The sequence below is a fragment of the Polypterus senegalus genome, chromosome 5 (genome assembly GCF_016835505.1).
Source record: "Polypterus senegalus isolate Bchr_013 chromosome 5, ASM1683550v1, whole genome shotgun sequence".
Taxonomy (NCBI): domain Eukaryota; kingdom Metazoa; phylum Chordata; class Cladistia; order Polypteriformes; family Polypteridae; genus Polypterus; species Polypterus senegalus.
Window position 1 is genome coordinate 117,095,481 of NC_053158.1, and position 15,502 is coordinate 117,110,982.

Here is a 15,502-nt window from a genome sequence, read left to right on the forward strand (position 1 = left end):
AGCATTTTTTTTCTAGATACGAAAAATCGGGCATCTGAAAGAAAATTGGAAAAAAAAATCTTAAGAAAAACTTAAAACTTAAGAAGTTGGATGTTGTTATAAACATTTTGAGAATACATCAGATTACATAGGGATTGTTATTACTTATTTTGCACAACTTCTGGTCGAGAGGTGCCCTGGTGGAGCTTTTTCAGAAAAAACTATATTCACTTCAATATTACATAATTTCCATTATGCAGAATATCTTGCTTTTTTAATTGAATTAAGTTGCAGTTCCGATCCATTAGATTAAAATATATGTTCGTCCTATTTGAGTTTTAGATGAAACTCCCCTTTATCTTCATTGTTTCTCAGAAGTGATTTTCTTTAATATTACAAAACCATTATAAAAACATAAAGCATTTTACAACATAGTAACCGCGTACATTTGAGGCATAGCTTGTACCTGTGTGTCTGGCGCAGTCTGTGATCGCAAACTAGGTTTCTGCAAGTCGGCTGGTTTTATGTAACGAAATGGGTGGATTTAGACAGTTACTCCGTGTAACAGCCACTAAAACTGAGTGCAGTGAAAGGAAAGCATGCACTCGGTTCTCAATCGTTTGGTAATTTCCTCTCTATTATCTCACTAAATGTTGGCTGACTACTCCACCCAAATAACCACCCCCATATTTCTCCCCTCCTCCTCGCTAGCTAGTTAGCGCGCTCTCTCACTCTGCATGGGAGGAGCTCGCTCAGTAATCTCACTGACTCCCTCTTGCTCTCTCTTTAAGAAGCGAGGATATTACAGCTGGAACGTTAGTACAAAACACTGAAGAGAAGCGAAATGATCAGCCCTGGTGCCGTACCAAAATGCTGGATGGACATATACTCCTTGGATGGATATCCTTCACAATTATAGCCCTCCTTACAAACTTGCCAGAGCCAGCCACTGCTTATTTTGGGTAAGTAAGCACTCTTTTGTGGTTAAGTATATCGGAATGTAATTTTAACATAAGTTCAGAGTAATTAATCAGTTAAGATATTTGTATAATAAGTGGAGATAAGCAGATTTTCAGTATCGTTTTGACAGATACTTTTATCCGTGTTAGCTGTCGTATGTTACCCCTTCACTGTCAGCTGAGCCGGAGCACTGAAGGCGCATGTATCAATGACAGTGGCCGCTTGCGTCACGGTTCCTCGACTCTCCGCTTTTCGCACAGTCGGTTCTTTCGTCTTAGTTTGTAAGCTTGAAAGTTTTCTTATAGCAGATGAATGTTGCATGTCATTACTCTTTCTTGTTCCGCTGTCTTATAGTCGTCAGCCGTCCAAAGTAGTGGAGTAGTTTTTGGAAGAGGTTCCTACTTGTTTAAACTTGAGAAGCGAGCGTCCCTTCTGAGTGTCAGTAAAACAACAGACAGGTTTGTGTGAGAGTTGATATTTCGTAGTAATATTTTGCGTTAACACTGAATCATTTTGTACTTAAGGTATATAGTTTCCGCACATTCAGAGTTTTAGAGTTTGTGTTTTTTTTTAATGTTTGTTTATAGATGGGACAAATGCGATGAAGTTTGTAAACTAAAGATCCTTCCCAGGATCCCCAAAAATAATCAATATCAAAGACTTTTTAGTTACAGCTTCTTCTGTGTCTCTCTCCTTAAAGATGTCGGTATTGTATTTTCACCATAATATCTGACGGAAACACATCGTGTAATTGAATATCTTGATGTGGGCCCAGTTAGGGCGCTACAGTTGAAGAAACAACGTATCCACATGAAATAACAGCAGCATTCCACTAAGCAGCACTGTCTTCCTATTCACTGGCGTACTTTTGCTAACTCGCGCCGCATATTTTGTAATGAATAATAGGAGCTGCTAAGACTCAAGTGCCAAGTTTATTCTAACAGATATTTGAGCTGGGAAGTCATCAGCACCGAACACGCAGAAGTAACACCGCAAAATGATTGTAATTGGTGTTATAAAAGATGTGTGTGTTGTATAAAATAGTATTCTAAAAGAAGGAGGTTTACTTGTTTTAAATACCATTAAAACCCGTACAATTTCATGTGTAACTATGTCTGTTTGGGATTATGTATGTGTCTTATGTTATGCATCAAGGTTTCCTGATTAACCAAATCATTAAATGACCAGTTTTTAATGTCATAAAACAGAATGATTCATAATTGACTAACTTAATCCAGTAGTTTCTATCCGATATAGTTGCATACAGTCGTACAAATTATATTATCCATGATTTCCGATGGTGCTTAAGTTCATAATTCTTAAATTATTGAATTTAAATTTGTTTATTTTATACATGGTGTTTTCTTGGGAAGTTTTAGTTGGATTCTCCAAGCTGAATTAAGGTTTATACTATTTTGAGGAAGTTTTTGGTTGTTTGTGTGTGGAATATGTTGTTATTGATTCATCAATCTGTAGCTTCCCGTGTGCTGTTTAAATATTATGTTCTACTGACTGAGTGCCCTAGCTAAATATCGGATGTCTGAGTAATCTGATCAGGAAGTGCAGCAGGACTTTCCCAGGATTAATGGAAGACGATGGCAGAAAAGGGGATGATGGCAAAGTTGGAGGCCATCATGACCAATGATGCGTATGTTCTTCATGATGTGTTTCTTTGGAAAACCTTCAACCACTGGCTTTTTCCACCATGGTGTGCCAGGAAGCACTGAGGGTCCCACCTCCCTTTTTGATCCCAGTTATCAGACTGTATATTGTCTCCTTGCATTGTGCCCTCTTGTCTTTAACATTGAACAGACATTTTGGACTATGGATGATATTTCTTTAAGAACATTGGATTTTAAACTTTTACTGGTTTTTAAATTTTAAAAAATTTTTAATTTAAATAATTAAAACATTTTTTAATTGTTTTTAAAATTATGCAGTGGAACTTTGTTCTTTGTTACTGTTGGAGTAAGTGGATTCACCTTCTGGAATCAATAGTGCCCTGTTTGTCCTCTAAACATGATGGATTTAACTTCTTAAAATGTTTTGTATAATTCAGCTCTGTTTGACTTTTCCTTTGTTTTGACTTGTGAATGGAATTTTTTAATGGCAAACAATATTGTAAAAAAACGGATAAGGAAATATTTAATGGTTACATAGTAATTGCAGTCAACGCTTGAATCGGTGTATAAATAGTGTGTGTGGTTTTGTGTGGTGTTGTTTTTTTTTTTTAGTTGAATTTCTAGACTTTAACATGACTTTGGTTGCAAACCAGTTGTGATGAAGTGCTTCTTTTTCATTGGTATGTTTTAAAGATTTCACAGTTCAGTGGGCTGTAGAAAGTATTGCAATAATGTGTTGTGAAAATTAAACATAATTTCAAGGAGATTGACTTTAATTTTAATAACAATTAAGTTTTTAGTGGATTAATTGAATTTTTTTTTAGATTAATGTGACAAATGCATGATAAATATCCAGTATGTGGTGATATTTACCATACTTTCAATATACAGTACTTATCTGCCACTTAAACTATATTAGGGGACATAGTCATAATAATTGCTCAGTAGTGGTAATGTTGTTAAAACAAAGACACTTTAAACAAGTTTTAAAATTTAAATGTGTTATCAATACTTGGTTTTAGCCAAGTTGTTGAAAATTGCCCTTCAGAGAAATTTCCCATTGGCAAAACTGGTTTAGTGTGATATGCGTTTAGACTAATATGTACTTGCCTCTTTGGAACTGTTCAGGCTTGTTAGTTCGTTGTTGACTTTACCTTTTATTTGTCTTTTTTTGGATGCTGTTTTGTCTATGCTAGTCCAAAGACAAAAGAAAATACACTGCAAGTCTCAATTGACCATTCATGTACAAAAAACCACAAAAATGCAGATATTTACATTAATTTTACTGTATGTTCAATATAGCTTTGTAAATGAGCAGTATGTTTATATTGTAATATTGTTTCTTTCACACACGTGGTGTTTTGGGGCTGTGGTCCTTCTCCTACACCATATGTGAATCATAATTTAGTTGTATTATATTTAAAATATATCCAAAATAATTGAATCTTTGCATTCCAGTTGCAAGTATCCTCACATAAGAGGAGAATGTAACTCATTATAAACACAAAATACTTCATCAGACTTTTTGGTGCCTCTCCCCCAAAAAAATGAGGATGTGGTATCATCATAATGTGCTGTGCTTTAACAGGGAACCTTTTCTTATCATACCACACAATTTACATTTTATTCACCTGCCCTTTTGAATTCACTTGCCTGCAATTCAAAAGCACAATCGTGTGAAGGGGATTTCTGTTTGTGGACTACTTTAATAGTTATAATAGAAAAAAATGCATGTATTTTGCACATTGGTAGCATATGACTGGATGACTTGACTTGTGGATTACGCAACAAGAGGAACATGAGGTTTTTTCCTTGGATGTTTTTATTATTTGTAGCCTCATTATGTCTATGCTTCACAAAAACATGAGTACATTTTTTTTTTTCTTCCCAGACATTCCCAAAAGCTACATGGGGTAAGCAAAAAGAAAAAAACGTAATCTTTTGGGTGGAGTGTTTTGCTTTAAATTTAAGGTTGCTGGCTGGCACAATTGAGTTGGCAAGTAAACCTCATCTTTGAAGGCATTATAATCTTTATTGTTAACCAGACTTACGATGTCATCAGCAGATTTTAATGATGGAACATTGTGGAGCACATATGTTGTGGATAAGGATGTGATGCTGCCTATCTGCACTTGCTAAAATCTGTCAGTTAGCAAGTCTAGAATCCAATTGCAGATTTATTGCAGAGACAGACTGAGGTTGATGAGGTGTTTGAAAAGGGAGGTGGATTGGGCAATCCCAACCAAGTGAACAGCACTAAGGTTAACAGTTTCTGCTGTAGTACAGGGATGCTCAAGTTCTAACCAGGAAAGCTGCAATAACTACAGGATTTTGTTCTAGAGTAATTTTTATGATTAGAAGCCTTTCTTACCAATAATGGAACTTTTATTTTTTGTTGACTTTCTAATGCAGGCGGCATGGTGGCGCAGTGGTAGTGCTGCTGCCTCGCAGTTAGGAGACCCGGGTTCGCTTCCTGGGTCCTCCCTGCGTGGAGTTTGCATGTTCTCCCCATGTCTGCGTGGGTTTACTCCAGGCACTCCGGTTTCCTCCCACAATCCAAAGACATGCAGGTTAGGTGGATTGGCGATTCTAAATTGGCCCTGGTGTGTTTGTGTGTGTGTCCTGTGGTGGGTTGGCACCCTGCCCAGGATTGATTCCTGCCTTGTGCCCTGTGTTGGCTGGGATTGGCTTCAGCAGACCCCCGTGACCCTGTATTCGGATTCAGCGGGTTAGAAAATGGGATGGATGGATGGACTTTCTAATGCTTTCATTCTTTACATCAAGTCATTCTTCTCTTTGTAGATTTCTTGTTCCTGATCATATCATTTAAATGAACTCTTGAGGCAGAGAAAATTGTAATTGACAGTTGGTAAATGTTTTTTTGCTTTGCACCCTACCCCCACCAAAACCTATTGTCAATGGGGGAGGAGCAAAAGCGTTAGATTTGTCAAAACTGTCAATCTCTGGCTTTTGACGAATCTCAAAGATTTAGGTTTCTCGGGTACCGAAAATATCGATATCTCAATGATGTGTGTGTCAGTGTATTACAGTTTCTTAAGTATGGTCTAGAGCTAAAATGGCTGGATGGAAATACCATAATTCTGAGATTTATTATGAATTCTTCTCATCAATTCCTTTTGTAATAACCTTTTTTTTTATGATCAGAAAGATCAGCATCAAAGCAGTAAATGATTACTGAAATGTTATAGAATAGTTTGGGTAATTTTGGTTCTTATGGTGTAATGCTTACTAACCCTTGTGTCAAAATTTTTTTTTTTTTTTCTTTTCTATTTTCAACTTCTTTCTAAATAATTAAACCATATTTTTAATGATGAACACACCCAGGTGTAGACAGCATCAAATGTAGTGGAACAAACTTGCCTCTGTTTTCAAAGAAGAATCATTCAGGAAACCAGGTGAAAATGCAGAACGGTTCTTTATTTGCACATAGATATGCACTGTGGCAAGTGGCTGGGGCTTCTACCCAGCCGTGAAGCCCAAGAGGACCGGAGGAGGGCTTGCGCCTCCTCTAGACCACGAGGGGGCGACCACCTTGGTGGCTTTGGGGACCACGGGACCTAAGCTTGGAAGCTCAACACCTGGAAGTGCTGAGGGGGAATAAGACCAGGGACACCTGGATTGCTTCCGGGTGCACAGCCGGTACTTCCACCGCATTGGGGAGTGTCGGCGGAAACTAATTGGGAGGCACCTGGAGGTGGATATAAAAGGGGTCGCCTCTCTTTATTCAAGGGTTGGAGTTGGGAGTATAGATGGACAGAGCTCAGGAAGAGAAGAACAAAGGCGGCCAGAAGAAGGGAAAGGCGTTGTAAGGCCTGGACTGTGGGTTTGGGTGCACATCTGTATATAGTTGATGTCTGCCTGTCTGTGTCCGGGCTGACTTCCATAGCACAAATGTCTAAGTCCATGGAATCAGCAAACATATATTAATACAATTTCCTTTTATATTTTTTACATTACCTTATCTTAGCCAATCAATTACAACCATCAGGAACTTCATATACATGTTATTTCTTCCATTATTCAAAACATCATTTCGTTAACAGTGGTGTCCAATGGGTTTTCCCATTGATCTTATCTCTGCTTCATAATAGGGGTGTTTGGGCTTTCTCACTAGTTTGTTCTCGCTTTTTAATGTGGGGGGGGGGGGGGGGGTTCATTACACATCTGTTTCATTTTAATCTTCGCAACTGTCTTGGTGGCTCCTTTTTTAGATGTGTCAGAAGCCTCATGTGCCCAAGCATTAAGCCATGTTTAGTTAACCCTTTCGTCCTTTTCCTTATGCTTTTAATAATCCATTGTTGCAACTTAAAGTATACGCTTGTATTAAATTGGAAAAATGATCATGTATTGATTAAAAATATTTGATTGAAATTCTATATATTTTCCCCCCTTTAGGACTACTAAAAAAGTAAGGTGTAGTCTTCTGCTTTAACTCTATTTCTGATCTGTATAAAACGTGTGGATACTAAATGTGTCTCGCCTTTGGGACTATAAGGAAATTAAGATCCTTGGCTAGCTACATTTTGGGGAATAACTGAAATCGGTGTAAATCATTAATGCATAAGATAATCACATGAATCAAAAATTGGTGAATATGAAAGTTCAAAGTCAAACAATAACATGTATGAAAATTGTTTTTCTTAATCTGAATACGTTGGCATTACATGCCATACTTTATAAAACTCAGACTTGTGTTCCATTTTCTCATAACTTCTAAGTATAATGATAAATTGTTGTTGTCAACAACTGTTTGATCAAAATCATAGTGACCCTGTACGTGTTAACAATAGAATCTCTGACGCCTATGGAAAAAAGTCGTAATGCCGGGCAATTAAATTCCTTTGCACCTCTTCATCAGCGTCTGTTTTGCAGATGTGTCAAGCAGCCTGCTGTCCATTCTCCACTGATGCAACTGAAGTTCTCCCAGCTCAAGTCTCTTTATTTGGGTGCGATGTGCCTTGAATTGTCATCCAACATTTACCCAAATTGTTGTAGACCTGGAACATACGTGAAATGTATGTATTCCAAATAACGATATAATTACCCTATACAACTCCATGCACCTTACACCAAGATAAATAGACTTGAGCTGGGATAAGTCTGCAGCTGACTTCAGCTCTGTCAGAGGGTGTTGGGATGGGATAGCAGGCTGCTTGCTTCTTATGCTGATCGACACATTTGCAAAACAAAACATGCTGATGAAGAGAGGTGCTAAGGAATTTAAGGTGGCCCGGGATTGAGTTTTTTTCGTAGGCTTCAGGGATTCTAGTGTTAATGTAAGCCATTGGCTCATGTCAGTGTTACATTTAAATTGCAAGGATTGTACCCAAGGCTTCTTAAAGATGTCGGTCTTATCCCACCAGCTGGGATCCTTGGCTTGTATCTGGGCTTTCCAATTCACAAACTGCACTCTTGCCGACTCTTTGCATAAGACACTCCACCTCTGTTGTACTGAATTATTACTTATTGTTTTGGTATCTTCTATATTTTATATAGACCCAAGAAGTTCTAGTATTTATTTGTCCTCTAATGTCACCAACTGTTTTGTCTATATGGCCCTAAGTACCCCAGTTCCTAAAAACACTGTTACCACTATCCACAAACTTTTTTTTTTTTTTCTTTTTCTTTTTCTTTATATGTTGTTCTACAAACATTCAAACTTTTATTTTAGGATTAAACATGCTAAATTAACACCCAAGGTCATACAATTTGTGTCAGAATGGTTGTGTCTAATCCTATTGCAAAGTTCCTAATCGATTTAATTTGAAATTTGTTCCATCCTTTTGTGTCAGTTACTGTTACACAAATGAAATTCACATCAATTATGAAGAACAATTATTTAAACAAATGGAACATTTTGCTTGTTTCAAGAGTCTTCTAGTTTAATGTATATCTTCACTTTATATTAATAGATTTAAACATTTTCCCCTGAGTGTGTCTATTCCCAAAATACTTGTTGTTTACCATCCCTTAAATTTACTGCCATTCTTCACAGTTAACAAGTTTTCCCTTTATGTGAAACTCTACATTATAATCCATAACAAATTATGCTTAAATTTAACTGTTAATGTTTATGCTAATTTAATGATAATCACTAGTGTAATAAATAGTCATATGTTAAATTCTGATTAACAGTCCAAATTACATAAACATTAAGCCTTAAAGGTTTTATTTATTTTCCCCAACATTGATTAGTCTTATTAAAACCATCTATCCAAAAATATTTACTCTTGCTCATTGCCTTTACTCTGAGTGCTGACCATGTTAGGCTAATCACATTTTCTAAACTGCAGGTACTGTATATTCTCCCATTTAGAGATTAAACCCAAAATGATTCAAATTCATACTAATTGTGCAGTGTTTCCATTAATAAAACACAAGTACAAGTATTCAATAAATATATGTTGCTTATGAAAAATGAGTTTAATTTTGCCTTGCTGTGCTTGCAGATAGTCTTTCCTCCTATTCCTACAATAACTCCATGGTTCAAATTTTCTTTAAAAGACATTGCTGCAGAAAAAGAGATGAGGGTATGGTTCTGATTCCTAAGGCAAGAAGAATTCAAATACTTGGTCAACAACTGTCATAAAATGGCAAACAGGTGGGTGAACTGTAAGGCAAATCAAGGACAGTTAAAGTGGGCTCTAGTAAAGAACATAGAACCCTGCAAAGTAAAAGTTTGAATCAGGGCTTGGGGGTTCAGTACCCCAAAGCAAAGGATATCAATATCTGGAACTCTTGATCTAATGAAGGAGGCTCTAGTCTCTATGATTCGGTTGACGCCGAAAGGTCATCGGGAGTCCCATCACCAGTGAAGCTGAGTTGCTAACAGCAGGGACCTGTGATCCCTTGGGCTGGAATTTGAGTATGCTGCCCAGTCAGTTGGTCGATGGCCAGGTCTATGGCTTGATCCCCTCTCTGGTGTGGCTCATTTTTTCTTGGAGTTGGATTGGATGCTTTGTTCATTTGCAGCTCAGTCTCTAGATTCAAATTAAAGTGCTGTTATTTCCAGTATGATTTTACCTGCAGATATAAGGATGAGAAAAATAATTCAACTCATCACATTGTATCAAATGCCTTAACTTTTTTTTTTTTTTATTTAAAGTAGTGCATCACATCATTGCATACAATACTTTAAAGAAAATATAAAATTTAGCTACTATGCTTAATATTTATTTCTTTTATTCATAACTACCTTTCACTGATATCCTCGGAGTTTTTTCTTGTGTTGATTCTGTAGAAAAGCACAGTCTGATTATTTTGTTAGTTAGCTCCCCAACTCTTATGTATAGCACATGTTCGTATGGAACACTACCTAGACTGGAATCCAGTGCTCAGCACCAGCTTCCTTACTGTTTCAAGGAATATGTTTGCTTTTACCTTAAATTTACTTTAAAATTACTAAAAAAAAAAAAAAACTTCCAATTGAGTATGGCCAGTACTCCAAAGGAAAAGGTCACACACATTTAAATGAATATGATTAGGTCCAATAAAAGGTTTTCCAGATTTAGAATAAGTTTTAATTCAAAACCTAGAGTATGTTTGTGCACACCATTATCCATTGCTTCATCAATTCAAATACCACATTTTCACACATTGCCTTTAACCAAACCTATTCTCAAACTCCCTTAAATTCCTTCAAGTGCACTTCAGTCAGAGAGCTCGATTTCACATACTGTAAAACATATTCAAAAGTCACTTAAACTGCCTTTAACACATTAACTCAAGTTTTATTATTATTTAGCATCTGCTATTTGAAGCATTTACACACTTCCCCTCTTTCTTAAAATTGTTTTATTCCACACAGGGAATGTGCAAGTTTGAACCTTCATTTCCTTTTGCTAGGCAGCAGTGCTAGCCACTGCACCACCATATCGCACTCCCTTAAATGACCTAATGATTTGTGTAAAGAATTTAAAACAATAACCATAACATATATGCACATTCACATTTGTAACCTATTTAAGAAGTTCACTCTCACACACTTACATACATACATACATACGTACATACAAGCTGGCTCCATCCATGTTCCAACCCGCTGGCTCCATCCATGTTCCAACCCACTGACTCTGAACACAGGGTCACGGGTAGTCTGCTGGAGCCAATCCCAGCCAACACAGGGTGCAAGGCAGGACCCAGTCCCGGGCAGGGCGCCAACCCACAGCAGGGCACACACCAAGCGAACATTAGGTACAATTTAGAATTGCCAATCCACCTAACCTGCATGTCTTTTGGACTGTGGTGGACTGTGCGAGGAAACTGGAGCATCCAGAGGAAACCCACGCAGACACGGGGAGAACCTGCAAACTCCACACAGGGAGGACCTACAAGCAGCATTTTATTCTTAAATTGTCTCCTTTGTATTTGACAATTCTAAGACAACATTTTTCCCTAAGATTTGATCAGGGTCCGAAGTAAAGATGTTTTACACATTTTATAAGCAAAATTTCAGACATTTTCATTTTACCAAATATTACACATATTCATATTCTCCCAAATTAACTCGGAGGTGTGGAAACTTAACAGGTATTTCTAAATTTGTGTGCACAATATATTTTCAGCAAATCTGCTGTTTTACTAATACATTTCAAACAAAGTCCCATTCACACATCATATCTTAGACACAGAACTCCATTTTCAAACACATGGAGCATTCTTTCAACACATTGTAAAGCATTTTCAAACACACCTGTCATTCCTTTCCTACATCTTCCTGATCTCTCTTATTCACTGCATTGTAATGTCTACAAAGAAACAAGACAAAAAAATGAACTCTAGAGAAGAATGAGTTAGCTGCCATTATCTTTACATTCCACTTTCGGTCACTTTATTGATTAAAACAAAAACACCAGACTGCTTCTTATGGCATAACCTCTGACTGTTGCGGCAACTTCCAACAAGAAGCACAAGCCGCAAAGTTGACTTGGCCACAAAGAGAACACTATCACCACATGGAAAACTTAAACCTTGCAATTTATACCAGTGACTTAAATCTTAACTTTTAATCTATGCCCTATTTTTTTTTTTTTGAACATCTGTACAAACACAAAGGACATACAATACCCATCGCTCTCAAACCATCATTTCTTCACTCGGGCATTGGTCCTTCTCATTACAATGTGTTTTCTCGATGCATACTCAATAATCCAGGTAAGGAAATTCTAGAAAGTTGATTCATTTCACTTGGACATAGTTCTTTTCCAGGGAGATATGTTGCATCACTCAACCAAGTGACTTCCTCAGTCTCCATTGACTGTAGGTTTCTCCAACCTTAGGTAGGCAGCTCAAAACACCATCTTCAGAACACTTTGGATTTTGTGAAGAAGGTGAGAGATGTCATTATGGGGGCAGAGGAAACTATGGTCTCATATGATGTTGCATCTCTATTCACTTGCGTTCCAGTTAAGGAAGCAGTCCTGGATGTCGTCCAGAAGAGATTACAGGACTACTCTCAGCACCGACCAAGTGTGGCTGCTCTTGGACCTGTGTCTTCAATCCACATATTTCATAAATAACGGCCAGTACAGCAGGCAGAAACATGGGTGTGCCATGGGTTCCCCAGTTTCACCTGTTGTGACCAATCTGTATATGGAAGAAGTGGAAAAGAGGGCGCTATTATCCTATCCTTGAACACCACCGAGCCATTGATTGAGGTATGTGTTCGACACCTGGTTGAAAATCAAATCTCAGGAGGTACCATAATTCACTAACCACATCAACTCTGTGGACAAACAAATCCAGTTCACCAGGGAGGACATGAAACGTGACAGGCTAGATTTCTTAGATTGTGAAATTTCCATCAGCAATGGGGGACATTTTGAAAGTTGATGTGTACCGTAAACCAATGCATATGGATCAGTATTTAAGGTTTGACTTTCGCCATCCACTAGAGCACAAAATGGGTGTCATCAGGACTCTACAACACAGAGCAAACGCCATACCCACAGACACAGTGGCCAGGGAAGCAGAAGAACATCATCAAAAAGGCTCTGAGAAAATGTGGTTATCCCAGCTGGACTTTTGTCAAAGCAGGGAAGACACCTAAAGAATGCTCTAAGCAATCTAGGAGAGAGGAAGGAGAACCGCTGCCTAAGCGAAAACCTTTGGTGATCCCTTATGTGTCATGAGTATCGGAATGGCTGAGATGCATTTTTTCAAAACACCAGGGGCCTCATGTATAAATGGTGTGTGTGCACAGAAATGTTGGGTAAGAACGTTTCCACGTTCAAATCGCGATGTATAAAACCTACAATTGGTGTAGAGCCGCGCACTTTTCCACGGTACCTCCCACCCTGTCATACGCAAGTTCTCCACTCAGTTTTGCAGACTGGCAGCACCCAGCGTCAAAGCCGTGCTACTGTTCCTGTGTGGTTAGCCTTTATTTCTTAGAACCACATTCCTGATGCGGCTTTATAAATACACTGAAACTAACCGCATATTGTTCATTAGTGTAATGCATCTGATTGTAATTAACCTGTAACAATATAATGGCCCAGGGAATAGCCATAGTATTCCAAATACCATAACTGCTTTAGTGTTGTTACTCTCCCTGCACCTTCTTCCTTTTTCTTCTTTCAGCTGCTTCCTTTAAGGGTTGCCACAGCGGATCATCTTTTTCCATATTACTCTCACTGCATCACTAAGAGTATTTATATGAGTATCTGAGTGGAGAATCACAGCAGCAGCTGATCGGAAAGAGAATTCTCTGTATACAGCATCAAGCACACGCTGCCTTAGCCACGGCAAAACGTTTCAAAGCCTTTCCTGTACGGACCTTGCGGTTCAGAAATGGTTTCATCCTAAGAACTATAAACACTCAATTAATTGCTCCTTGTAGAACTGTTTGTACTTATAAGTACAATTACCCCACTGTAAGCTTGCACTACAATTATAGTATTGCACAACCTCGGCCACTTTATAAAGTGCGTATTTACATATGATGACAATATCATTTTTAAGATGAAATGCAGCAAAATGTTATTTATTATACAGATAGAACTTTAACTTCATTTAAATAATCTGCATTGTTAATCATTAAACATGTGAGGACACGGTGCCACATCGCTAGCAAGTTCAGGTATTGTTCCTGCCTTGCGCTTTATATTTGCGGAGGCTGGTGTGACACTAGAAGGATAGACTGATTGAAATATCTTCACAGTACGTGTTTAATTATTCTATGTTCCTTAAGTTTTGAAAATTCGTTGTAAGCTTACAGATGGCTTCACGTCTATTACAGAGCTGATTGTGTGGCGATTGGGTATTTGGGGAAAGAAAAGTAAGGACAGGAATTGGAGGTTAGTACGTTTGAAAGAGACAGTACTGCTACAATAAATTATTTAATTGAAGGTCGCGCATGGCGCAGCAGCATCTTGTGTAAGACATGAACAACCACTGCGCCATCATGTTCCCATGTTTAATAACATGCTTTCATTCTAATCATCATGAAAATAATATCACGTATACATCTCAGTATTTTAATTATTCAGAGAGCTGTAATATCACGAATGTAATGGATTCTGTGTCCTGTCGGAGAAAGAGAAAGAACGGAAGCCCGTAGTGATTCACACACAGAGCACATTGAAGATCAAATACAAAACAAAGCATTTAACATGCTACTTTAGTTACGATGAGATTTGAGAAACTAGTAAATTAAATGATTTTAAGATTAAGTTTACGATGTTTTACTTTAATTACAAAATAAACTACATGATTAAAGTGGAAATTTTGAGATTAAAGTTGATATTTCGTGCTTTTTTTCCCCCCACTGTGTGCCTGTTTGTTTTTTTTTGTCTGTACCCTGATAAGCTCAGGCGGTGGTCTACAACTCGCCTTTTCACGGCTACTTTGATATGTGATCTCTTTTTTTATTTTGGCACTGTGCAACTTTGTGAACTTGAGCTTTACAGTTTCTCCAACACGCGATGTCACTCGATCAACTTTCTTTTGTTGATTATACCACTGTTTAACACTAGAATTACCAGAGCCTACGAAAAAACTCGTAATTCCGTCCCACCTTTAAACTGCTTCTTAAATCCCTTAAACGTTTCTGTTTTAACAATGTGTTGGCACAGATTACTGTAGAAACGGAACAGACATGAAATGCGTGTGTTCCAAATAACGATCTATTATTTCCACTCTAAAACTCCACTTCACTCCCAGATACTCAATCAAGCTGAAGTTCGTGCACGTTCTAAATTGGTGGGGGGATGGAATAGCCGGCTGCTCCAAGCTTCTCTTTATCAGCACATTTAGAAGACAAAGGACGCTGGCGGAGAGGTGTGAAGGGGTTTAAGAAGCAGTTTAAGGTGGGACGGAATTGAGTTTTTTCGTAGGCTCTGGTAATTCTAGTGTTAAATCAAGAAATAGTATGATTTTCCTTTGCCTCCACTTGGTATTCGCTGAAATTCTTATTTTCCCCTGTGCTTTTCCCATTGTCTTTTCACAGAACACGGAGCTTAAGGGCTATTTCTTGATTTGCATATTCAAAGAGGCGTAATTCTGGGAGGAATTGGGGCGGGACAGCAGGCGCGTGCACATGTGTTACTTTTCACACTGACTGGGATTTATGTAGCGGAAGAACATGGAAGTTGGAGTACGCACAGATTCCTGCATCTGGATTTTTCTGTGCGTAAGCATATTTCGGCTTTTGTGCTTACGTCATGTTATAGTGTGCATTCTGCATGAGGCCCCAGGTCTTGTGGCTTTCAAACCCCAAGACGCGCTACAGCAAAAATTGGTCCACCCCAAGGACCGGGTGCCCCAGCATAAACGGAGTAATATAGTTTACGCAGTTAAGTGCCAAGAAGATTGCCGTGAATTATACATCGGGGGAAACCAAACAAGCACTGGTGAAGCGGATGGCACAGCGCAGAAGAGCTACCTTATCAGGCCAGGACTCCGCAGTCTATTTACACTTA

The 15,502-nt window shown here is 38.2% G+C and overlaps 1 protein-coding gene across 1 annotated transcript in view; it reads left to right on the forward strand.

The window, feature by feature from the left end:
* Window positions 1–718: 718 nt before the first annotated feature.
* Window positions 719–15,502, forward strand: part of wnt9a (wingless-type MMTV integration site family, member 9A) — a 404,562-nt gene continuing 389,778 nt past the window's right edge. The window contains exon 1 of the mRNA XM_039753274.1: window positions 719–941. Within this exon, the coding sequence (XP_039609208.1) occupies window positions 850–941 (92 nt within the window). The 5' untranslated portion in view covers window positions 719–849. The remainder of the gene's footprint in view (window positions 942–15,502) is intronic.